The sequence below is a fragment of the Heterocephalus glaber genome, unplaced genomic scaffold (assembly GCF_053883595.1).
Source record: "Heterocephalus glaber isolate CG9 unplaced genomic scaffold, H.glaber_assembly_v1.0 deba00001451, whole genome shotgun sequence".
NCBI lineage: Eukaryota > Metazoa > Chordata > Mammalia > Rodentia > Bathyergidae > Heterocephalus > Heterocephalus glaber.
The window spans coordinates 7,700,289-7,726,054 of record NW_028258301.1 but is presented as its reverse complement, the minus strand read 5'-3'; the positions used below and the strand labels follow the sequence as shown (position 1 = coordinate 7,726,054).

Genomic DNA, 25,766 nt, shown 5'->3' with positions numbered 1-25,766 from the left:
CAGTCAACACAGTCATTTGAGATGAGTTCGTAAGAATATATTTCATTCTTTAAAAATATAACTTTCAGCAGAGCTAACCTCTATGTATACTACAAAAATAAACATCTTCATATAAATAATTTATAGGAGGTGGACAGGGCTATACAGAGCCTACCTAGAAGTCACCAAGCAGTGAGGGGCCAGGATTGGCCCAGGGTGCTTGAGGGCCCCTAAGGGCTAGACTCATGTGGGCGGCACCATGGAGAGGGACGGAGGTGCTCTACAGCCTGCAGTGCTGGCTTTTACACCCGGCTGAACACAGACATGGGGTACATGGGCCCTGGTGCACTAGGCTGTTCTGCCTGGATGTCAGGCAGGTCTGTGATGGCTGAGTCAAGGATGCAGACAGCAGCAGCAGGGCCCGCCAGGGGCCCATTTTGTACTGCACACCCCATCCATGGCTTTCCAGTGATGTCATGTGGCCCAAGCAGGGCCTCTGCTTCCACTGCTCCTTTATTCAGTGGCTGGACATGGCCCCCTAGAGCTGGGGTTGCCAGCAGTGTTGGCAGCTGGAGTGGCAACAGAGGACCACGTGGACTCGTCAGAGGCTGCGTGGACATAGGCACCAGGGAGTGGGGGTGGGTGGAAGGCCACAGTCATGGAGGTAGTCACTCTGGTGTAGCTCTGGGGCAGGCTGGGAGACAACCCCCACCTGAGCCCGCTGTCCTGTGCAGCTGCAGGGCTCAGGACTTGTGGGCTCTCCTTGTACATCTGCACCACCTGGGGGAGAGATGCCAGGGCTGGTGAGCAGAGTGTGGGGGTGGCTGGACTGCAGTGCCCTTGAGCACCTCCCTAGTGAGCACCATGCTTATTGTTAAGCATGGGCCCTCCGTGTTGGCCTCCAGCAGGATGACAGCTCACAGGGAGAAGCTGTCAAGGCCTGGGACAAACCCTGTACCTTGTTCTGGATCCTAAAAGGCTAAGGCGGGTCCCAAGAAGAAGCCAGGGAGGCTGAGGGGCAGAAGCATGGCATCTAAGGGAAGGAGGCTGCCAATTTCTGCTGGTGGTGTCTGTTGGGAGGGCCTTGGTGGGCTGAGCTTTGCTGGCCATGGGAGGCATTTCATAATTGCTCAGTCCCTTCCCTTGGTCGTCTCCACCCTATCCCTGGGGCTGGGAGCGAACCTCTGGCGGGGGGCCCAGGATGGACAGCAGCACAGGCAGCAGCACAAGTCCATGGAGGAGGCCCAAGAGGGTGAGCACTGTCAGCACCATGAAGAAGTACCTGGTGGGAAGAGGGCATCAGCCAGCGGGTGCTGAGGCCAGTGTGGGCAGACCCTGCCACCTCCTCCGAGCCTTCCTTACCTCACGATGAAGTCAAAGTTGGAACCGGCAAGCATGAGCAGACCCAGCAGTGTGGACACAGCTCCATCGGTCACGGGGGCGAATGTGTGCTCCAGGGCACAGACAGCCCGAAGGTTCCGGCTACCCTGGGTGGTCAGGAAGCCCTGGGGGAATGGAGTGGTTTTGCAGCTCCTCTAGGGTCTGCTAGCCATGGCCAGCTCATCCATGTCCTTGCCTGCTACTTCTCTGTTCTCAAGGCTCAGCCATGCCTCAGCCTTCAGAAGGCCAAGTGAACTGAGTTTATGAGTGCACAGTATGGATTTGTCTGGTGACACAGGAAGATGTCCAGAATAGGGTGGGAAAACTACAGCCTGTTTTTCTTTTTCTTTTCTTTGGTACCAGGGATCGAACTCTGGACACAAGCGCAAGGTTGTGAGCCAGGCGCGGTGATCACCTGTGTTTTGTAAATAAAGTTTTGTTGGGCCAAGGATTTAGCCCAGTGGCACCACGCCTGCCTCACAAGGAAAGATCTTGATCCCCAGTACCACACACACAAAAAAGAGGAGTAAATAAAATTTTGTTGAACTATCACCACACCCATTCTAATGTATTTGGTGTACTTGGGATTGAAACCAGGGGCAGTCTACTACCAAACTAAATCTCCATCCCTTTTCAAAATTTTGTGACAGGATCTTGTTAAATTGCCCAGGCCAATCTTGAACTTGTCATCTTCTAGTCTCCAGCCTCTCAAATAGCTAGGATTGGGCCGGGGATTTAGCTCAGTGGTTTCGACGCCTGCTGCCCAAGCACAAGGACCCGAGTTCGATCCCTGGTACAAAAAAAAAAAAAAAAGCTAGGATCACAGGTGTGCACCATTGTGCCTAGCTGCTTTTTTTTTTTTTTTTTTGGCACAGGGGATCAAACTCAGGACCTTTCGCTTTTGAGACAGATGGCGGCACCACTGAGGTAAATCCCCGGCCCTTTTTCGTTGTTGTTTTTGACACAGGGTCTTACTATGTAGTTTAGGCTGCTCTTGAACTTACTAGGTAACTCAGGCTGGCCTCGAACTCACAGTGATCTTCTGCCTCAGCCTCCCAGGTGCTGGGATTACAGGTGTACAGCACTACACCTTTCTTTTCTTCTTTTTTTTTTCTGACCCTGAACTTGCTGTGCATCCCAGGCTGGCTTCTAACTCACAATCCTCCTGCCTAAGCCTCCCGAGTGCTGGGACTACAGGCTTACACACTGTGCCCAGTTAATGGCTGCTTTTGTGCCTTTTTTTTTTTTGGTACTGGGGATCGAACTTGGGTGGTAGAACCACTGAGCTAAATCCCTGGCCCATGCTTTGGTGCCTTGATGGGGAAATTGTGACACTTTATGGCCTCCTGAGGCTGAAATATTTTTCCTTGGGTCTTTACAGGAAATATCTGCCAACTCCTGGCCCAGAGGGATGGACACTGAGGTAATAAGTCACTTCTCAGGGTGACATTTCATAGGATTCCTAATTCTTTCTTTATATATATTTTTTACACACTGGCTATTTTATTTTCCATACTGGGGACTGAACCAGGGCCTTTGCACTCAACTACATTCCTACCCCTTTTTTTGAATTTTTTTGTTTTGAGACAATCTCACTAAGTCACTAAGTTGCACAGACTGGGCTCAAACTTGTGACCCTCCTGCCTCAGGTTCCCAGGATGCTGGGATTCCAGGTGAGTGCCACCATGCCCAGACTGCACACTGGCTTATTCTTAGTTAGTTCATTTTGGCGGTGCTGGGGATTGACACCAGGGCCTTATCTATCAGGGCTAGGCAAGTGAGCTATGACTGAGCCACACCTCAGTGCCTGTGTGTGTGTGTGTGTGTGTGTGTGTGTGTTTTTCAAGGGCCATATCCTTCTTATAGTCAGAATGATGACAGGGCTCCATGAGGGAGGGAGGGAGGGACCTGTGTGTGTGGCCTGACCAGGTTTATGTTGGTGCTTCCAGATGGTCTGGGCCTCCCTTCCTCTGGTGGAGAACACACAGCTTTGGCAGAGGACTGTGCCCTCCCCAGTTCTAGCACGTGTCCCATGCCGCCCAGATAGCACCCCACTTCTCTCATCTCCTCACAGTAAAACCACTGACAACAACTGCTGGTTGCTGGGGATGGGGGTGCAGCTCAGTGGTACAGCACTTGGCTAACATGTACGAGGCTTTAAGTTTGATCCCCAGCATTGAAAAAAGAAAGAAGAAAAGGAAGGCAGGTGCCAGGCATGGTGGCACACACCTATAATCCCAGCACTGGGGAGGCTGAGGGAGGAGAATCTCGATGAGTTCAAGGCCAGCCTGAATTACTGAATTACATAATGAATCTCTCTCTCTCTCTCAAAAATCACTGGTTCCTGTTTTCTCACCTTCCACTCCATCCTTAACCCATTCCAGACAGGCTTTTGTCATTTTTTTTTTTTTTTGGTATGGGGGATTGAACTCGGGTCCTTGTCCTTGCACAGCAGGCAGTGAAACCACTGAGCTAAATCCCCGGCCCTGTCATCTTCTCTTTACTGAACTGATTGCTTATTTGTTTACTTATTTTCAATTTCTAACCCCTAATACAAGCTCCTTGGAAGTAAGGCTGTATTGCTACTGTATTCCCAATTCTTTTTTCCTCTTAGTACCGGGGATTGAACTTGGGACCTTGCACTTGTGAGGCAGGCGGTGGCATCACTGAGCTAAATCCCTGGCCCTTTTCCCAATTCTTAAACAGCCTCTAGCCACAGAAGGTGTTTAATCCAGCTGGGCTTGGAGGCAAACATTTGTAATCTCAGCACTTGAGAGGCTGAGGCAGGAGGATTGTTGTGAGTTCGAGGCCAGCTTGGGCTACACAGTGAGTTCAAGGCTAGCCTGGATTACAAAGTGAGACCCTATCTCAAAAAACAAAATAACAGGGCCTGGGATTTAGCTCAGTGGTGCCACGCCTGCCTCACAAGCACAAGGTTCTGAGTTCGATTCCGGTATGGCAACAAAACAAAAAAACCAAATAGACAAACCCAAAAGAAAAAAAAAGGTGCTTAACCATATTTGCTGAATCCTGAATCAGCTGACTTGTCCCTCCCCCAGTGCCTGTGCTCACCAGGGCCACATGGACTGTGAATTCGACGCCGATGCCTACAGAGGCCACAAGGATCACCACGGGGATGGCGCTCAGCTTGATGCCCAGGAAGCCCATGATACCAAAGAGCTCCACAGTCATCATGGCCAGGACCAGCACCTAGGGAGGCAGGGCTCACTCAGGGATCCTGGCAGGAAGGGAAGGGCACTGGGCTACAGAGAGCAGGTGGGGCTGCCCTGGGGTCTCTCTGACCCCACCCTGAAGTACTCACAATGAGAACAGCTGTCCAGGGGCTGAGCAGCAGCAGGGCACAGACTAGGAAGGTGCACACCAGCAGGATGCAGACAGCCAGCAAGAAGCAGCGCCACAGGTCCAGATACTGCTCCCAGAAGAGGAAGGGGGAGCCGCTGGGGTAGGCACGAACCCCTGCCTGGCCTGCCTCTGCACAGGCTGCTCGGGCCCCCTCGATGGCCTCCACGAAGTCTGCAGTCTCCTGGAGGCCATGCAGCAGGAAGGGGAACTGGGCAAACTCCAGGGGCTGCGCAGCTGGGACTGTGAACAGAGGGAGAGAACAGGTGGAGGGAGGAAGGACAGTGAGCTCAGGGAACGACGGGAAGGTCCCTTCGGTCAGGGCAGTGGGAGCTGGGCCAAGGCTGAGCCTCCCCTGTACTCACTGTGAAGGTTCTCCCCAGTGGTGTCGAATCTGTTGTGCAGCCATTCGGGAGGTGGGGGGTAGAAGTTGGCCTGTGAGGCTGCCAGCCCCAGGGGGTCACTGCTCACCCACACAGTTAGCCCCATATAGAAGAGCTCTGGGGGGATCAGGCCTTCCTTGTCCACCAGCTTCCTTGTGGTCAGCTGCAGAGGTAAAAGGGTCTGAGGGCCTGGGGATGGAGTCTCCAGCTGCTCTGTGCCCCCGACCATTCAGGCCTTCTCCAGACCTGGCTGAAATCCAGAGGTTCCTGGGCATTTCCGGTCTGGATGAGCAGCTTGTAGGCCAGGGCCCCATCCTCAGAGCCATTTCGGTAGGAGTGGCGGGTAATTCGTCCAGAAGCCCAGTCCTGGTCAAACGCAGCCTGGATTCCTGGGAGACAGCAGGATAAGGTGCAGTTAGCACCTTAGTACAGGTGGGCTGTACCCTGCAGTATACCACCCTGCCAGTCTCCTGGCCTCTCACCCTGTAGCCAGTTGCGGTAATAGTGCAGCCAGGTTCGGGGTGTGTGGGTGGCAGGCGGGGGCAAAACAGCCTTGAGGGAACTGAAGCGCTGGTGCAGATCAAAGAGGGCACGTTGGGAGTGGGCGTAGTCAAAGCCACCCTGGGTCACCACGGCCACCTCGTACAGGGAGAAGTACCTGAGCTGGGCGCTCAGGAAGGCATGTTCCTTGGTGCTCCGAGGCACCACATCGGTCAGGGCCAGCCCATCCTGCACCAAGGTGGCTCCGTAGAGGCTCAGGGCCAGAAGAGCCCCAAAGAACACCAGCACCATGGCCTGTGGGAAATGGCAACTAAGCCAGGGCCCAGGGCTGCCCTCCAGCTCTCAGATGGTGGGCCAGGCCCGCTGCCTTTCTTGGGGCCCACGGATACTGAGCCTCTGCTCTGCCCACCCCTCTTACCTTGGCATGTGACTGGAGCAGCAAGGGTGCAAACCGATACCGGGCGAAATGGGCAAGATTCCAGCAGGCACAAGGGAGTGACTTGAAGGCTGGCTTCTGCCTTGACCCCTCCTCTTGGTCTAGAAGGTCCCGTGTGGAGCCTCGAGGGCTGAAGAGCTCAGAGGCCAGTGGGTCAGAAGGTGGGGGCACCAGGTGGGCTTGAGGAGGCAAGATGGTGACCACATGCTGGCTGCTGGCTTCACAGTGAGTGAAAGCTTGTACTGTGGTGGTCAGGTGGGCAATGCCCACTGGTAGTGTCCTATTCCCCAGCTCTTGGGGCAGAATCTGAATCACTCGAGCAGAACAGGGGCTAGAAGAGGCAGAGAGAATGCATGCCAGGCCCAGGCCTTGAAATGCTAGGAAGGAGACAGGCAGGGCTGGAGTCAAGGAACCAAAGAGGTGGGCAGGCGGGGACAGTACCTGGAGAAGCAGCAGAGCACATCAAGGCGCTGGCAGTGGCGCCGGTGCAGGTCCAGGCTGAGGATGGCTGGGAAGATGAGCATCACTGCTGTGAAGTTGCAGCCAACCACAACAGCCGCCTGGGGGTGGACAGGAGGGCACGAACGCTACCTGAGGCACGGCCTAGCTCCACGCCCACTCCTGCCCACTGCCCGTTCATGAGGCCTCACCTGCAGGGAGAAGGCCCGCAGTGCAGGGATGGGAACCAGGGCAGCCATGAAGAAGGCAACCATGTTGTTGATGGATGTGAGTGCGACGCTGGTGCCCGTGCGCTGCAGACACTCGCCCATGCGCTCCTGCCAGCACAGAGCAGGGACAATGCCATCAGCTCACGGGGAGGGGCCATGGGTCTTCTTGCAGAGCGAAGGGAGGCTCTGGAAGTTGGGGTGGCAGAAGTGGGGTAATAATGCCACAGCAGCTCATGTTTACTGAGTACCACGAATGTGTCATGTGGTCATCTGTTTATTTTTTTGAGTTACTAGGGATTGAACTGAGGGCCTTCACACTTACCTACATCCCCAGCTTTTTAAATTTCTATCACTCCCTAAGTTCTTTCTGCCCAAGTTGCCCACGTGGGATTCGAATTTGCAATCCTCCTGCCTCAGCCTCCCAAAGGGCTGGGATTATGTGCTACCATGTCAGTGCCATGTTTTGTTCTAAGGACTCATCTTGGTTATCTCCTCACAACAACCTCAGGACACAAGTATAATCACTACCTCCATTCAGAGATGGGGTGAATGCGTGAGCTAGTAGTAGTCCGAGGTCACTTGGATCAAGAGGCTCTTAACCTGATCTGCCTCAGAGGGCCCAGGCTGGAGGATGGGGGTCTCACCTGGAGGGGGGTGCCAGGTGGGGCCTTTGTGAAGGCATGTGCCATCAGGAATATGTCATCCACACCAATGCCCAGTGCCAAGAAGGGCAGCACCTGGAGGGGAAAGGGTAGGCAGCCGGAGGAACTATACAGCCTGGTGATCACCCCCAAGAAGGCCCTGCAGTCCTGCACACCTGAGTAGTAGCAGCATTGAAGGCAATGCCGAGCATGGCACAGAGCCCAAGGCCTGAGGCCACTGCCAGGGCCACCAGCAACACCCCAGCAAGGCCCACGGTCCCCTGAGACTGGGCACAGTCCCACCGTAGCATTGTCACACAGGCGTAGGCCAGCTGTGGGGACAGAGGTTGCAGTCTTAGAGAGGGGCTTCTGGGGTGGGGACTAGGTGGAGTGGGGCAAGGTGCCAGGAGCAGGACTCACCATTAGTAGATAGCCTCCCACCACACGCGAAGCGCTGACTTCCGAGAAGGCATGCAGGATGTCCTCCAGGGTGGTGGAAGAGAAGGCATAGATCTGCTGCGATGAGTTCTCAGGCAGGGCTTCCTGGGCCAGCTGGAGAAACAGGGTGGATCTGAGGGAGGAGGAGAGTGGAGCCCCCGGGCACCCTTCCTGGTCCCAGTACACACTAACCTGTACAAATCGCCGCTGCCAGGCTTGTAGCACTATGCCAGCCTGCTCTTCACTCCAGCCGATGTCGTGGGTCTGGTAGTCGCCTCGGAAGTGCTCATACAGCTGGTGGGGACTCATGAGCAGGAAAGTGCTCTGGAGGGCCTCTGCCCTGATTTGGAGTACAGGAGTAGGAGTCAGAGATGCTCAGACACCCCGGGGGTATGCAGTGGGCTGTTGCCAGAGCTGCCTGGCATTTGGAGTGTGGAGATTCCCGTCATGGGGTGCCCTCACCAGCTCCCAGGAGGCCCTACCTCAGTAGCTGTCCTCGGGGGTCTCGGGCCATGCCTCCTAGCAACAATTCCTCTTGCCAGTGCATGAATTTATGAGAGAAGCCATGGCATCCTCCACTCAGCTCCTGAGCCACATTGGGAGCCTGCACGGGGAAGGAATGGGTTTAATACTCAAAGCCCTGGCTGTGGGTATCCCTGGGATTGTAGGAACCATGCCCACCACAGAGCTCAGCAGGCCTGAAGTATAGGAAACTTTCTCCTGAGCCTCTGCCTGCTCTGTAAGAGTGAACAGCTAGGGTCCTGCACGACAGGAGGCTGCAAGACGGACAGGGACCTGGAAACAGCTGCTGGGAGGAACTGGCGTGACTATGGTGGGTTTTGGAAAAAGTACTACACAGAGAGCCACAAGGATGCTTGGGAAACTAGGCATGGTATTTGTGCTTAGCTATTTTGTCCTTACTTTCCTGTTAATTTTGATAAAGTCTAGCTTTGGACTTAGAAAAGGAGAAAAGGATTCATCTGCCACTTGAGGGTTCCTTAGGAGAAGGGAGTCGAAATGGAATACTCCCAGGGTTCAGCATGGAGGGCAGGGGGCAACATCCAGGGCGTGGGCTGGGGACTGAGTACAGAGCAGTCAGTTCTTTCAGAACAGAGGGACACATGAGGAGGAGGGGAGGGAGCAGCCTTCTCCCCTGGCAGACCTGGTCAGAACCCACCTGCCTGCTGCGGTGGTTGGGGGCAGTAGGAGGGCACTGGAGGTCATCGGGGTCCAGACAGGGGCGCCCTACATAGGCTTGGCCCACTTGTGCCTTGTCTAACAGTTCCCGAAAGCCTTCTAGGGAGGCAAAGGGGCCCAGTTCCTCGAGCAGCTGCTCTGGATTCAGGTTGGTCCACTGGATATCAGGGCGGCCCCTGGTGGGAGAGCTCATGGTTATCAAGAGTCAGGGATCAATATCCACTCTCCAAACGGTGGCTGTGGACCTGTGCTGCACACCACCCTCCTAAGGTGTTATCTGCTCCGTTTCTCAGAGTTGCCAGGCTACCCGAGCCCACCACATTCCTACAGTGATCTGGGGACGGGTACAAGGGGGCAGAGATGCATCAGGCTGGATATACTTAACACATGGAAAGGGCCAGCCAAGTCCCACTGAGTGTACACCGAGCTGCCTACCCTTGGTTCTAATAACCACACAGGCACCTGCATCTCACAGGTTTTCTTTCTGGCCCAGGCAACAGCTTAGCTGATAACTAGCTTACCCCCCCCCCCCATTCTTTCTGAGATCTCTTTCCTCGTTTGCTGAGATCTTACAGATCCTTGTATTCTGTTTGGTCTAAACGAGATAGGTCTTCCCCTCCTTCGGAGATGAGAAGGGGCTACAGAGAGTGACACAGCCCATGTTCTGGCCCTGGACTGGGAGGGGATTAGGACTTGGCAAGGTTCTCATCCTCCTCTTTCCTCCCACCCTCCTCTCTGCTGGGGAAGTCCCTGGGGGGAGGTGAAGCAGGGCCCAGGAGCAGTGTGGGGCACTCACGGCAAGTAGGCAGAGCCCCCTTGGAGTTTGGCTCCTTCCCAGAAGCAGTCAAGTGGTGTGAGGATCACACATGGAAACAGCTTCTCAATCATCTGTCAAGGACAGCCCCGGCCACATCAGTCCTGCCCTGGACTCCTGACTCCTCAACCTTTGTAGGACGCCCTCTGCAGGCTGCCCAAAGGTCTTCCCTGTGGCCCAGCCTCCGAGTCCCTCCGGGTGTCCCCACACTGCAGAAAAGGTCTCGCCTCTCCCCAGGCATGTGTTCTACCCCCACCCCCACCCTGTGGCGAAAGTTCAGGACACTCACCCGCTCAATCATTCCATTTTCAATAAGGGGAACTCCTGACTTATAGCAGATTTTGTTCAAATCCCAGGACCTGCAAAAGCCAGGGGCACAGGTGATCAGCAGCCAGGGGGATTCCCATTTCAGAAGTGTTGGCAGCAGGCTTCATCCCAGCTGCTCAGGGGCTCAGCCAGACTCACTTTCCATACAGCGATACTTGCACTTTACTGGCAGTAAAGGCTGCTTGGAGGTGGAGGCCAAGTGCTTCTGATGTGAGGACATTCTTCCCCTCCTGGCGGGCGGTCTGAATCAACATCTGGGAGGTGTAGGCAGCTTCCTCTCCCAGCTTCTCCTTGGTATAATGCAGCTCTTGACTCACTCGGCTGCCCACTGCCAGGGTGAGAAAGAACGTTGAGGGAAAAGGGCCCTGGGAGGATCAGAGCTCAGAGGGTGGAGGGATCCTAATCTCTGAGGGCTCCCCAGGGGTCAGGGGCAGAGGCAGTGCTTCAAGGAGACCCTGCCTTCCCGACAGCCTTGTAGGGCCCTGACTGACGCCTCATGTTCCTGCCAGGGAAGTGGAAAATACTCAGTTGCATGGGTCTATGGATTTCTTTTATATATTTTTTAAAACTTTTTTTGGTACCGGGGATCAAACTCGGGACGTTGCACTTGCGAGGCAGGCACAGTGCCACTGAGCTACATCCCTGGCTCCTCTTTTACATTTTAATTAAAAATTTTTATTATTATTTTTCTTTGAGACAAGGTCTTGCTATGTAGCTTAGGCTCATCTTGAACTCTCTATGTTGCCCAGGCTGGCCTAGAACTCATAGTGATCCTCCTGCCTCAGCCTCCCAAGTGCTAGGATTACAGATGTTCACTACCATGCCCAGCTGTTTATGGATTTTTATGTAGTTCAGGGTTTAAGCATGAACCAGATTGGCTGGGTGTGGAGCAAAAACTTAAAAATGAGCATGAGCTGGACCTGGGCTGGGGTTAAGGGAGCATAGAACATGTTGGTAGAGGGGCCCAGACTCAGTCTCTCTCCGCTTCAGTAGGCAGACAAGGGACAACAGGGGCCAGGATGGGGTGCCAATGGGGAAGCTTTCCTAAAAGCACCGGCGTAGGGGTGGAGCTGGGTCTTCGTTCAGGACGCCACACTCCTTCCTGCAAAAAGCTCTGGAAGGGTGCAGGGACAGCAGTGCCTAGCAATGGTGGGTGGCACGGTGTCGGGGAGGATCAGCCTTTTTTTGTTTTTTTTTGGAAGACACAGTTTCACTTTGTAGTTCAGGCTGGCCTTGAACTCACTATGTAGCCCAGGCTGGCCTCAAACTTGCATCGATCCTCCTGCCTCAATCTCCCAAGTGCTGGGATTACAGGTGTGTGGCACCACGCCCGCCAGGATCAGTCTTTTAGTAGGATGCTGCCACCTGCTCAGGGAAGGACGTGGAATCAGCATGTGTGCCCTGGCAGAGGTGGAATCAAAGTGGGCCACAAGGTGCAGATCCCTTTCAGTAGCCTCACTGTCCAGACCAAAAGTGGGCCCCCTGCCCAGGCCTGCCTGTGTCTCCTTGGTCTTAGCATCCCTTAGGGGCTGCACTATGCGGTCACTGGGGCCTGGGGAGGCAGCGACGCTGTGAGGTGAGGTGGTCAAACTTTGGCTTTGAGGGTGAGGGCCACAGCCTGGGGGCTCTGTGGAGTTAGTCTGGTTTCAGACCTAGTTCTGTTCCTACTTGTCCAGGGGCCTCTTCCTGCTGCTTACTCCTACTCTCTGGGATCCTCTCTGTGACACTGGCCTCACCTGGGATCATCATGCTCCTCAATTTCTTTTATACTTTTTTTTTTTGGTACCGGGGATCGAATTCAGGACCTTGTGCTGGTGGAACCACTGAGCTAAATCCCCGACCCTGTACTTTTTAAAGAGACACGGTCTATTTATATTGCCTTGGCTCAAGCACTCCTGCCTCAGCCTTCCGAGTGGCTGGATCTACAGATGTATGCCACTGTGCCCAGCTTCTCAGTCCTTTTCTAAACCCACATAATCTCTTCACTCTGAGTGCCCCAAATCCATTGCAGGTTTCCCCGTGTGCTCACAGCACCCCTCCTACTCATACTTAGTCTTCTCTCAGGAATACAGCCCCACACACCCACACTGCTCCCCTCCCATGTCACACCCCACCCCTACTCTTTTTTCTTCCTTCACCATCCCTCGCTCCTTTCCCAGGCCTGTTCTGCAGTGTTTGTTTAGGCTTAGGTCAGCAGGAGGGAGCACAGAGATAAGTTCCCCATAGTAAGTGGGTTTCCTGAGGGCCAGGAGGGACCAGAGAAGAAAGAAACCCAGGGAGGTCTGATAAGAAAGTAAGAGAGTGCAGTGGTGCACGCCTATAATTCCAGCACACTGGAGGCTGAGGCAGGAGGTTCACTGTGAGTTTGAGATCAGCCTGGGCTACATAGTGAGTTCCTTAGCTTGAACTACATAATAGTGAAACTGTGTCTCAAGAAACAAAATACAAACAAACAAACAAAGAGCAAGAGAAACAGACAATGTAAAATACATCAGTGAGACTAAAGAATCCTCAGGGAAAAAGTGGGGAAGAGAAAAAGATAAACCTCGGCCAACTTGGAGGATGACAGAGGAAGCTGGATGTGTTGTACAGGAAGGAAGAGACAGTGGACATATGGAAGAGGAAGAAGGCACTGTTCAGACCTTTCAGCTCTGGCTCCAACACTTCGTTTGTGCCTCAGATAAATTTCTCCAAGCCTTAATTTACTCATCTATAAAATGGGGACAATGCCTACCTCAGTAGAAGCAAAATCAAGGCAGGCAGAGTATTCAGAAACTGACTGGCACTTAGTAGATACAGATATGTGCTTGCTGTCCAGTAGTTGGTGGGAAGAGAAATGATGTGACAGAAAAATGAGAAAGCACTAGAGGAAAAAGGACTGTGGGTAAGTGGGGAGGAAATAGAACAAGGGAGGGAGAATATAAAAATGAATACAGTTGTTAAAAACTTTTCTATCTTTACAAAAGGGAAGATGTAACTCTGTTTACCAATATGGAAAAGGCCTACCTTATGGTAATCTCATAAATGCCAAGTTAAAACAGCAACAAGTTACTATCACCAAATAAGCAAAAATTTAAAAATTGCTATTGCTGGGTGTAATGGTGCACACCTGTAATCCCAGTATTCAGGAGGCTGAGGCAGGAGTATTGCTGCAAGTTTGAGGCCAGCCTGGGCTGCATAGTGAGTTCAAGGCCAGCCTGAATTATAGAGTGAGACTTTATCTCAAAACAAATTTTTTTTTTTTGCTATCATCCATTGCTGGCTTATAGGAGTCCAACATAAGACTGTAATTTAGCGCACTATTTGGGGGAAAAGCAATACTACAATATTCATGCTTATACCATCTGGCCCAGAAACTTCATGTGTAAAGGTCTGTGAGCTACTATAGGGCTTGGGCTTTTTCTGAGTGAAATGGAATAGGGTTGTTTTTGGGCAGTGGAGTGAGATAATATGACTTTGTCATTACCCAACAAGTGAGAGTTGGCCCAGGGAGGAGGTCAGGGAAAGGTGTTTGGACACTGTGTGTGCAGGGAACTGCTGAAAGCCTGGAGTTTCATGAGGGAGAATACTATAAAAGGGCAATGCCAATTTTTAGAATTGTTTTCCTTAGTTTCTTTCTTTCTTCGTTTTGTTTTAAGGTAAGGTCTTGCTGTGTTGGTCAGGCTAGCCTTGAACTCACTGTGGAGCCCAAGCTGGCCTTAAATTTGAAGCGGTCCTCCTGCCTCAGCCTCTGGACTGTGGTGATTACAGGCATGTGCCACCACACTTGGCTTTTTCCCTTAATTTCAGAATATCTTTCTGTCCTGTATTGGCTGGAGGTGACTGTTAAGAGTGAGTTAAGGAGGAGCCAAGGGCAATGCTGGAGAAGCAATTGAGTCAGAGTATGGAGGGGCTAGAGTGTGGGCCATGGAGGTTATACATGACCTGGAGACTTCACAGAACCTGGTAGAAACTGGTAGAAGGGCTGTAAGCAGGAACTGACTCCGCCAGATTTAGAGACACCATAGGGTGGTGCCATAGAGGCAAAAACCCAACCTGCTGAAGATGACAGAGGAGAGAGAGAAAGAAGCTAGAACTGCTGGTGTTCTTGGGCTGCTGGATTAACCACACTGGAATGTCCCTACTGCCAGGCCTCCTGTGACAGAGAATAATACATCAGTCTTTTCCCATCCTTCCTATCTATCATTCTCCTTCCTTCTTTTCTTTCTCTCTCATGGGGCTAAAAAGATTCTAAATGATAAAATTAAGAGTATTTTAGCTGGGTGTGGTTGCACACACCTTTAACCCCAGCACTCACGAGGCTGAGGCAGGTGCTCAATTCGGTAGCACATACACTAAAAGAGGCTGAGGCAGGAGGATTGCTCCAAGTTCAAGACCAGCCTGGGCTACATAGTGAGTTCAAGGCCAGCCTGAACTACATAGTGAGACCTTTTCTCAACAAAACAAAACAAAAGAAAACAAAGAAAAAAGAAATCAGGAGTGTTTTGCGGGAGACTGAAAAAGGACTAAACTAGAGCACCGATCAGAAGAGTGGAAAGGGCAGGTTTATTATGAGAAAGGTTAAAAAGGAAGAATTTACTGGTTTGGTAACAAATTAGGTGAGTGAGAAAAACTGAGGCTGACACTCAAGGATTTAGGGTTAGGCACTTGGGGGACGGTGGTTCCCCCAGTTGACAGGTAGTTATCCCTGCTTTCTAAAAGGCTGTATATTCCTTTAGGGGCAGCTCCAATTTCAATTCATCTCTCTCACAGTTCCAGGAAGTAGAAACTGGGCTACATGGGATTTTTATTTTAGAGAACAATTTACTCTGAGCCCTTTAGGTTTAAAGTTGACGAGGGCTGGGGGTATAGTTCAATGGTAGAGTGCTTACCTAGCATGCACAAAGCTCTGGGTTTGATTAGCAAAATGGGAAAGAACAGAAAATTTCCTTGTCCTCACCTTGATCAGCTCCTCACTGACTAGGGCACTAAAGGAGAAGCCTCAGCTACATATCTACAAAGAAAGATCACCTTAAGATTACTGCTTTTGGGCAGGGGATTTAGCTCAGTGGTTCTGCCGCCTGCCTTGCAAGTGCAAGGTCCTGAGTTCAATCCCTGGTACCAAAAACGAAAAAAAAGAAAGAAAGAGTGCTGCTTTTGGGCTGGGGATGTAGCTCAGCGCCTCTGCATCTGCCTGGCAAGCACAAGGTCTTGAGTTCAATCCCTGGTACTGAAAAAAAAATTGCTACTTTTACTTCACCCCCAGCCAATACAGGACAGAAAGATATTATGAAATTAAAGAAAAAAAAGCCAAGGGTGATGGCACATGTCTATAATTCCAGCACTCTAGAGGCTGAAGCAGGAGGACTGCCTCAAGTTTAAGGCCAGCTTGGGCTGCATAGTGAGTTCAAGGCCAGTCTGAGTTACATAGTGAGTGAGACCTTGACTCAAAGCAAAACAAAGAGGAAAGAAAAAACTAAGGGAAAAACTCTAAAAGTTTTTGTCCTTTAATTCTCCCTCAAACAACAGCAAAAGGACCGGGGATTTAGCTCCGTGGTTCCACCACCTGCCTTACAAGCGAAAGGTCCCGAGTTTGATCCCTGGTACCAAAAAACAAAAAGAAAAACAAAACAAAACAAAAAACCTGGTGCCATCTATCTCTTCTTGTGTCAGAGTGCAGAAGAGCAGCTGCAGAATCGTGGAGGTCCAAGCAGTGTTTAGATGGAGAAGATCTCGGGAACGGAGAAAGAGGACGGGAAGGGAGATTGCCTGTTTTGGCAGGAAATCCAAAAGTCATTTGGGACCACCCAGGAGTAGTGGTGTGGGTGGGGGATGCTATGTGCATGTATGCACATGTGTGTCCTGGGGCTGTGAGCAGGCAGGCAAGGAAACATCTGCTCTGGACCCCAGGGCTTGCCTAGAATGTAGGAGGGTCTGTGTAGGGCTAGGGGTAGGGTGGGGATGGTGTGTGGGAGCTCAGCAGGCAGGCAGGCTCCTCAAAACATCTGCTCTGGATCCTAGGACTTGCCAGCATTTGAAATAACTCAAGGGTGTGAGACTCCAACCTGGGCCCTGCCTCTGGGTACGGGCCAGAGCTGAGGGAGGTCTGGGGGAGCCTACAAATATAAATTTCCCAGGGAAGAACAGAGCAGAGTTTGAGTGTCAAAGGGCTGGCATATGAAACCAAACCTCAGGAAAGAAACCAGTCACACTGAAGTTATTAAGAAGAAATATTTTTTATCTAATACTTCCATTAGGAAGTAAGGATTCAGTCCCATCTGACCCTGGGTGTCCTCAAAGTACAGAGTCTGTGCTGCTTCCACACTAAATGGTTGCAGGGGCCTGGGTGTATGAGTCCCTTCCAGAGACCCAGCCAGATGATTCAATTTTCCCAGCCTTCCAGTTCTTTCTCTCTCCCTCCCTCCCCCCCACCCCCTTTCTGAGACAGGATCTCCTTTCTTCCTTAGGCTGGCCTTGAATTCTTGGGCTTAAGTGAGCCTCCTCCTCAGATTTCTGAGTAGCTGGGAGCACAGGCCTAACTTTTATTTTTTTGGGACTGGGGATCGAACTCAGGACCTTGTGCTTTCTAGGCAGGTAAGGTGCCACTGAGCTAAATCCTTAGCAGGCCTAACTTTTTAATTCTCCTGGTCAGAGGTGACCTCTCTTTGCCTTCTTTTTATTCTTTTTTCTTTTGAGACAAGGTATCGCTATGTAGTTCATAGTGACCTTGAACTCACTATGTAGGCCAGGCTGGCCTCGAACTTGCAACAATCTTCCTCCTCCAGCCTCCCAGGTGCGGGGATTACAGGTGTGCACCACCACACCTGGCTATCATCTTGCCTTCCTACACAACATAGTCATATTCTGCTTTGTATTATAGCTATCCCAGCACATACTACCTTCCTTGCTACTAAAAGATGGGTCTTGCCTTTTTAATCCTGTTGTACTGTAAAAGGTACACATAGAAGGTTGGCAATAAGTGCTAAATAAACACACATAATCACAGACAAATATATATATACCTATTTGCAGGTTGCTGCCACCTTGGGTGCCCATTTACGGGAATGGCAGGGCAGATGCTTATGCCCAGGTGCACAGGCTCCAGCCAGCAAACGCCACTTCAGATGCTTGGCCAAGCCTGCTAGGGCTCAGTGGCCAGCTCCTCATGCTGTTCTTGTCTTGGGCTTACCACGCCCCAAGTAGCTATGGGCAGTGTCAGTAACTCACCTTCTACCCAGAGCTGTTCCAGGTCTGTCTCAATAATGGCCACACGGAGACCCAGTGCCAGAGCCCCAAAGGCCAACAGTCCCAGGAAGAGCACCTTGCCACAGTGTCTCTGGATGCTGCAGCCCAGAGAGAAGAGCAGACGCTGGAAGTAAGCTCGAAGCCAGAGGGGAGCCTTCAGGCTTACAGTTAGGATCTGGGATAGAAAGAGAAGGGTCAGCCAAGGTGTCACTGGAACAATGCATGAAATTCTCTTCTCTCTATATATTCACCCTCTGCCAAGCCTTCTCTCTGCCTCTTGATTTCTGGGCGCAGGACAGGGATCAGCTACAGATTCAGGCCCAAACTTGGAAGAACTCCCTGGCCCACTGCCCTTCCACATCACACACTTGAGGAAAGTATAAACCCATTTTCTGAGAGTAGGATATGTATATTTACACATATGCCCAGTAGTCAGAGGTGAACCCAGATTCACTCTACGGTCGGATGCCTCCCCCCCACTCCCCACCTGGCACAGCCAGGGAAGTTCTCACTTGTCTTCAAAAAGATGCTCAATAGCACACAGCACTCAAAGACATCACACCCTGCAGAGGCCTGAGTGACAGACCTGGCTCCACTCTTCTTTTTTCCAGCTTCCCCTCTACTCACCTGAGATGCTGCGGGTGAATCTGGGGGCATGTAGTCGGGGGGCAGCTCTCTGAGGGGCGGCGGCCCAGCCATGCTGGCCAGATGGCGGGGGCGGGTGCCCCCAACCTGCGTTATCTGGGGTCTCTCATAGAATAGCCTGGTCTCGGTGCCGCCGGCCCGAATGGAGCTTCAGTAGGGCCGCGAAGGCTCCAGCGTGCGTGAGATCGTGGGGTGTAAAGTGAAGCGGCGGCTGTGAGAGGGAGGAGAGCCGGGCGGTGCAAGGTAGTGCGGGTCTTCAGCGAGGCGCCCGGGCTCCTGAGATCCGTGGGCAGTGGCCTGAGGCCGCCGGGGTGGGTTCCACGTGTAAGCAGAAGTGGCGGCCTGCGACGCACTCTGCAGCTCAAGCTGACTGCTGCAGTGTCCAGAAGACTTCCAGAGCCCCAGAAAAAGGGAGCAGGCCCGGGCGACGCCCTCCCATTGGCTAAGGGGCCGGCAAACTACGAGGAGCCCCGCCGCCTGGTCCGCTGCTAGGTAACGGCGCCTCAGGGGGCGGGGCCGGAGACCACCCAGGCAGGGCCACCCCCAGCCTCGCCCGCCCGCTGCAGGCTCCTCGGGAGGAGGAGGAGGGAGGGAGATCCCGGAGCTCAGTCCAGGCCAAAAGTGCGGAGACTGGTGCTGGGAAAGGGCGTCTGCTGGCCCCGATAGGGCCACATTTTCTTCCCGACCCAGCCCAAACCCAGACTACTTCTTTTCACTTTTCCTAGCCACCATTCTTCTTATTTAAAAACAAAAGTTCTCCCTGAGCACTATTCTTGTTCCCTTATACCAACTCAGGGTCCTTCCAGCCGTGAAGAGGCACCTAAATTTTTTAAACGTATCATCTTATCCCATGCGTTCCTGTCTTTTGTCTTTGCACATAATCTTTTTTTTCTTTTGAGACAGGATCTTGGCTATGTAATTCAGGCTGGCCTTGAACTGGCAGCCATCCTCCAGCCTCTGTCTCGTGTCTTGGGAGTGCTTTTGCACATAGTCTTCAAAACCGAACTTGAATTAATCACCTTCTCTTTGAAGCTTTCCTCGACTCACACCTCCCTTCTGACAGATAATTGCTTCTTTCTTTGTGGTCCTTATAACAATCAATTTATATATGCATTATTGCATTTATGATGAAATAACTTACATACAGTACTTGAAAGTGAGTGGGGCCAGGGATTTAGCTCAGTGGCAACCAGGCCTGCCTTACAAACCCAAAGTCCTGAGTTCGATCCCCGGTACAAAAAAAAAAAGAAAAAATTGAGTGAGTCAATAGAGTTGAAGAAATCAGGTGTAAAGGATGAGAAACAGGAAGAAGAGAGAAGAGTAGTTCCTCTATGAAACTAACTTCATTTTTTTCTTCCTTCTTTTCCTTCTTCTTCCTTTTTCTTTCCCTCCCTCCCTTCTTTCTTTTTCTTTTTTTCTTTTTTTTGGTACCGGGAATTGAACTCGGGTCCTTGCGCTTGCGCAGCAGGCGAAACCACTGAGCTAAATCCCAGGCCCTATCTTTCTTTCTTGATTGAACCAGGGCTTTCACACTGAGCTACACCCCCAGCCCTTTTCTCCTTTTTGGCTTTTCTTTTTTTTTTTTTGGTACTGGGGATCAAACTTGGGTCCTTGTGCTTTCAAGGCAGGCGGCTGGACACAAACTTTCCATCCTTGTGCCTCAGCTTCCAGGGTATTGATTGGGATTATAGCAAGCATCACCAGATCTGGCTCCTCCATGAAACTTTCAACTATCCCATTTGAGTGGGTTGTGTCTGTCAGGTTCCTGACTGATAAACCCTGATGTGCCAGAGAAGGTTAAAAATCAGTATTCCCATATGTAAAGGTTTTTTTTTTTTGAGACAGGGCCTTGCTATGTAGTTCAGACTGGCCTTGAACTCACTATGTAGCCCAGGTTGGCCTCAAATTCATGGTGATTCTCCTGCCTCAGCCTCCGAAGTTTATGAAGGAGAAAAAGAACCTGCAATAAAAACGTCATTCTAACACAACTACTATTATCTCTGGCCAATTTCTTCAGTCATTTCTTCCAGACTTCTTTATCATTACATCATAAACATTTCATGTTTCTTCAGTCTTTGTATCAGTCACTTGGAGAATGTCCTTAGGACAGATTCCCAGAAATGGGGTTGCTTGGGTCAAAAAGTATATACTTGAACTTTTTTTTGGTACCAGGGATCAAACTCGGGTTGTTGCGCTTGCACAGCAGGTGGCGAAACCACTGAGCTAAATCCCCAGTCCAAAAGTATGAACTTTTAATGGTCTTGTTACACACTGGCAAACTGCTTTTTGCAAACTTGTGTAAATTAACTTCATCTTCAGTCTGAGTCCTGGGAAAAGGGAAACTTCAGGTTAAGGAGATGAACACCAAATAGCTTTGCCACTTCCATTTGTCCATTCCTCCAGCAAAATGCCTATGGAGGGATGGACATGTCCGACACTGGTGGCCAAGTGGAAATTGCACATGAAAGGCAGCCAACGTGCATACTATTTTCCTCCTCCCAGCCATAGAGGTGTGGTTCCACTCTGGATAAAGAAAGTGTATCCCTGACAAGTCTTTGGAAATATAAACGGCCCCTAACCTACACTGCTCTTAGGGCTACAGCGAAAGGCAGAGAATGGCCTGGAATCAGAGCAGGATATGATAACTTGGAGTAGAGTTGCTTTGCCTCATGAAGATCTTGAGATGATCTTCCTTCTTACCAGATTCTGCAGACTTAAGGTCTGTGGATAAATAGGTTTGTAATCACTCAGGCCTTGGACTCTGCTTCCATGACAGCCCCACCACTGCTAAGGATTGTGGTGAAGTCCAATATTTTTAGAACTGCTTCCAGGCAAGGCCTGCCTACTGGGAGAACCTCTTGCCAATCAGTCCAAAGACCACGTGGGAGAGATGGGTCTGCAGTTCCCAGCCTTTCCAACTTAGTGCTTAGTGCTTTCTGGCTATTTGAAGTCCCCAAATGACCTTTCTTTCCCTCAACAAAATGATTTCCTGAGTGCAGCTGAACTCAGTCAGAGCTAAAGCCACTGACCCCATGAAATTAAAGGGAAGGGAAAAAGAGGCTCCTCTTCTTTCTGGAAGCAGAATGACTTGTTTCATTATCACTTACACTGGATGAGGGTATGTGTTTGGTCCAAATTAGAGACATTCTCCAAAGAATAAGAAAGGAGAAAAGCAATCTAATTAAATTTATTATTATCAAGGATTAAATTTACTGATTCATGAGTCAAACATGTCTTGGGGTCTTTTATGCCCTTTGCTGAGCTGTGGTTTTAGGGTAAGTTGTTTTTGTACTAGTTCATAGCCTGAAGGAAGTACAGAGAACAGCACAGGAAACAACTATGAGCTGGGATACTCAGATTTCCAGAAGGGAGAGGAAATGGATTGGGGGTTGCTAGGACAGAGGCTAAAAGAAGACAGGCTGGGCATGGTAGCACAAGTCTGTAATCCCAGAATTTGGAAGGCTGAGGCAGGAGGATAGCTTAGACTACACAGTGATTTGAAGACCAGCCTGAACTATGGTGTACCAGGTCTGATGGCGCTGGTCTATAATTCCAGCACTCAGGAGGCTGAGGCAGGAGGATCACTGAGAGTTCAAGACTAGCCTGGACTATATAGTGAGACCCTGTCTCAAAAAAAGGGCATACTTAAAGGTCTGGATCTTTTGTTTACTGGCTATGAGACTGTCAGATCTTGGTTGTCATATAATCTCTGGCATTGATACAAAAATTGAATGAAATAAGGCCAGGGATGTAGCTCAGTGGCACCATACCTGCCTGGCAAGTGCAAGGTCCTGAGTTTGATTCCTGGCACCAGAAAAAAAAATTGAATAAAATAATATATATAGCTAAGGAACAGTGCCAGGGAAAATGAGGCAGAACACACACACACGCACACGTGTGCATGTGCACGTGCACACAGACACACACAGAAACACACACACACACACAGACACACCCACACAGACACACAGTGTGGGGGAGGTGGACAGCCTGGCTTTGGAGAGGGTCTACAAGGGAGTTAGAGGGAGCCGGCAGGCCTTCTCTTCCGAGCATTCCCTTGGGCTTCTCACTGACTGCTTTTTAAAAATTTTAATTTATTTTTTATTTTTGGGTACTGGGGATGGAACTCAGGACCTTGTGGTTGCGAGGCAGGCAGTGGAACCACTGAGCTAAATCCCCAGCCCTCTCACTGACTGCTTTGTGCTGGCTTCTATTTCTGGGCCAGGCAGAGTTAGCAATATGTGGTGGATGGAATTAGGAGCTCTGGGCAGCCCCCAAGTCCCACCATTCCCTTTAGGGGCCAACCTGGGAATTTAATCTCCTCTACAGGCAGCTTCAGATGAACAGTATCTATCAAGTCTCTGGTGCCAGAGGCTGCAGACAGAGATCAGAGGATGGTCCTTTACCTTGAGAGTGGGGGAAAGAGAGAGCGGAGGAACCAAAGCAGCTGTCATTTCCATGGAAGAAAGAACACTGTGAGGCCAGCCTGGGCTACATAGTCTGTGCAAGGCCAGCCTGAGCTACAAGGCAAGACCCTGTCTCAAAACAAAACAAAAGAACACTCATGCAATCCCCCTGGAAGACAGCTCAGGCCAAGGACAGATCATCCTGATCTCTAAAAGAATTTGTTCTTCCCCAGCCTTTTTCTCCAGGTCAGCTTTTAAACCTGCTGTTTGGGTGGTCCTTCCCACTTCCCCTCCTCTTCTCTCAGACACATTTAACTATTTTAGCTACCTTGCTTGCTTGCTTTCTCACTTTCTAAGATAGGGCTTTGCTATATTGCCTAGGCTGTTCTTGAACCCCTGGGCTCAAGTAATCCTCCCACTTCAGCTTTCTGAGTGCTGGAATTACTCTGTGTGTATGTGTGTGTGTGGCTTACATTTGTTTCTTCTTCTTTTTTTTTTTTTTTGGTACCAGGGATGGAACTTGGGATCTTGCCCTTGCAAGGCAGGCGGCTGAACCACTGAGCTAAACCCCTGGCCTGAGTGGCTTACATTCGTAACTTTTAGAAAACAGCACACAAGTTGGGCATGGTAGTACATGCCTGTTATTCCAGTACTTGGGAGGCTGAGGCAGAAGTATTGTCATGAGTTTTAGGCCAGCCCAGGCTACATAGTGAGTTTACGGCTAGCCTGAACTACATAGAAAGACCTTGCCTCAAAAAGAAAGGAACCAAGGAAGCAGCATACAAAGGCCTGGTTTATGTGCCTCCATAGGGGTAGGGATGGCTGTGGATAAATAAAATGCACTCTCTGCAATCTCTGGAAACAGAAACAGCCCCTAAACGAGGCTGTGTAGCACCTTAGCTTGCTGCTCTTGGGGCTGTGCTAAACACAATTTCTCTCCCTCCCTGAAGATGGCAATGCAGTGAAAGACTAGAAAGAAGTTCAGCTTATGGTCTTAGGACACAGGTGGCAGGGCAGTCCTGGCAGTCAGGCTCCTTACAAGTTCAGGGAATTCTTGCCAGTAGGCAGGGCTTAGGTGGTGAGAGTTCCTGGAGGAGGAGCCATCAAATTTTACCTAACCTGACCAGCTCCCAACTCCTTCTTTCTCAGCACCCTCTCCGAGTCCTCCCTGGTTCAGTGCTGAAGGCCTCATTGATACTCTTCCTTCATCAAGCAGTACTGAGAGATGGGGCTGACTGGTATCTACTCTTCTCCCTGCTGAGCTTCTCAATGGACATTCAGTTGCCCACTACATTTCAAACATAAACTTTCTGTAGATGCTACCAAAAAGAAAAAAAATCCCCCCTGCCAGCTGCTGGCAGACAAATAGAGCAAAGAGAAGAAAAATCAAAGCATATTGGGCACCCAGCCAATTCTAGCATTGTTAGGGACAAGAGTACAAGTGTCCTGCTTCTAGCTGGAACTCAGACTCAGTAAGGCCTTCTGGGGAGCCCTCACCTTTTCTGTTTGCTCCAGATTCCTGCTTTCCTCAGTGCAGGGGCTGATTGGTGGACTTGTGCAATGAGGAGGCAGGGGAGAAGTTTCCCTCTACCTCAGTCAGGGCTTCGGAGGGCTCAGTGGGGAAGGACAGGAAGGGGTGTGGGAGGCTCTGGGGCAGTCTAATCAATCCCCTCTCCTCCTCTATCCCACTTCCCCTCCAAACCTACCTAGCTTCATCCCCTTTTTGAAATCAAGGAACAATCTTTAGACCTCCTGGGCCACCCAGACCAGAAAGGTGAGAAAGGGGACAAAACCTGAGAATGGGAAGAGCCTCTAAAAGTCACCTAGCCAGGTATGATGGCGCATGCCTGTAATCCCAGCACTTGGGAGGCTGAGGCAGGAGGATCACCTTGAATTCGAGGGCAGCCTGGGCTACACAGTGAGTTCAAGATCAGGCTGACTTACACAGCAAGACCCTGTCTCAAAAAAAAAAAAAAAAAAATTCACCCCACCTAATGCATTTTGGAGATGGGGAAACGTATGGTAAAAAGAGGCAGTGATTTGGTCAGAACCATAAAACACTGCAAAGCCCGGGTCTTCTTTCATTCAGGCCAGGAACTTGTTTCCAGCACTAGCTGGGCCCCACAAACTTCATATCAGCTCCAAAGAGATCATCTTGAGCACTAGTACAGTTCTTTATCCTCATACCCCCTCAGTCCTACTTGTTTCAACCACTTTTGCTGGGACATGTCAGCTCCTGGCTGGCTAGGGCAAACTTTTAGGAACCTTGTCCTAGTCATTGGGAAGAATGAGAAGCTCTAGAGCTCCCAGGAAGGCTGGTGGAGGTGGGGCTCCCCCAGGGTAGGAATGTTCATTGACTCTCACACAAGTGCAGTGAGAACACTAGGATCGTGCAAGACTGCTCAGGTGAACTTGAGAGCCTTGAGATTTTTGAAATAAAGTAGAAACCAGTATTTCAAACCATTCCTTATAATTACTGCCACCCACAGTGAGGACATCAAGGGAAACCTTTACTTTGATAATTCTAGAAGATGAAATCTCACCCCAGGAGCCTCTTTTATCTTCCACCAAACACCTGCAAGTTGTACATCAGTGAAGGGAGAGAGGAGAGCAGAGTGTACTTATGTTGGGGGTAGGAGTGGTGGATAGAAAGTGGACAGGACTCCAGAGAGCTGTGAATAGAAATCTCATTCCTTAATTATCTGAAGCAGCAGTGTCTGTATAATTAGGACATAAAAAACACATCTAGAGGAGTCAGGAAGAACTTCAAACCATGATACTGGTTCCTGGCTCTTCTTTACCTGGCTGCACAGTCCTGACCAAGGGGACGAAGAGAGGGGTCTGACATGGCTTTCCATAAAAACCTGTGGGGATAGGCTAGTTGTCTAGACAGGAGCTGCCCTCTTGATTGCTTTCAGAGGCTCCAAAGCTCAAGAGTCAAGTTGGAGGGCTGGGGATTTAGCTCAGTGGTTCTGCCACCTGCCTCGCAAGCACAAGGTCCCGAGTTCGATCCCCAGTACCCCCCTGAAAAAGAGTCCTCCCCAGTATCCGGCCCCCCCCAAAAAGAGTTGAGTTGGAGAAAGTGGTGATAAGCTGGAAGGATGGGAGTGAATGGTAGAATAGTCACAGGTGCTGGTATCTGTGTGGCAGGTATTGGAGCAGAAAACAGTGAGTCCTAGGCTGATGCTCAGGGATGGCATTACTAGCAGCAAGGCCCATGGGTACAGAAAGCATGATCAGCATCATGGACTGAAGTACTCTAGGTCATTCTTAGGTCAGAGATGCCTTATGGGCTGGGCTGAGCCAGCCAGTCAGAAAGTAGCTTCCTATCACTTAATAGCTGCTTCCCCAGCCTGATAACCTTGGT

At 50.7% G+C, this 25,766-nt stretch overlaps 1 protein-coding gene across 3 annotated transcripts; it reads right to left on the bottom strand.

Annotated features, from left to right (window-relative positions):
• Positions 1–22: 22 nt before the first annotated feature.
• Ptch2 (patched 2) lies at positions 23–25,752 on the bottom strand. Of its 3 annotated transcripts, XM_004872909.3 has the most exons (22): positions 17,976–25,752; positions 17,331–17,523; positions 10,263–10,452; positions 10,087–10,156; positions 9,780–9,871; positions 8,964–9,159; positions 8,269–8,390; positions 7,979–8,126; positions 7,769–7,900; positions 7,525–7,680; positions 7,352–7,444; positions 6,690–6,815; positions 6,481–6,599; positions 6,022–6,370; positions 5,585–5,897; positions 5,349–5,491; positions 5,085–5,265; positions 4,682–4,962; positions 4,432–4,569; positions 1,342–1,484; positions 1,162–1,261; positions 23–759 (listed from the first exon to the last, which is right to left on the bottom strand). In XM_004872909.3, exons 1-22 carry the CDS (start codon positions 18,045–18,047, stop codon positions 493–495), a joined length of 3,624 nt encoding a protein of 1,207 aa, XP_004872966.1. In that variant the 5' UTR covers positions 18,048–25,752; the 3' UTR covers positions 23–492. The 3 variants fall into 3 exon arrangements, with proteins under 3 accessions (XP_004872966.1, XP_087071030.1, XP_087071031.1); XM_087214904.1 differs by having other exon boundaries at positions 7,769–8,126; XM_087214905.1 differs by having other exon boundaries at positions 5,585–5,672; positions 7,769–8,126.
• Between the last annotated feature and the right edge of the window lie 14 nt (positions 25,753–25,766).

Coding starts and splice junctions, on each gene's coding strand:
- Ptch2 (XM_087214904.1), bottom strand. CDS start 18,047: ATGGCTGGGCCGCCGCCCCTCAGAGAGCTGCCCCCCGACTACATGCCC. Junction 7,681..7,768: donor TGGGAGGCTATCTACTAATG/GTGAGTCCTGCT, acceptor CTGTCCCCACAG/CTGGCCTACGCCTGTGTGAC. Junction 5,266..5,348: donor AACCTCTGGATTTCAGCCAG/GTCTGGAGAAGG, acceptor TTACCTCTGCAG/CTGACCACAAGGAAGCTGGT.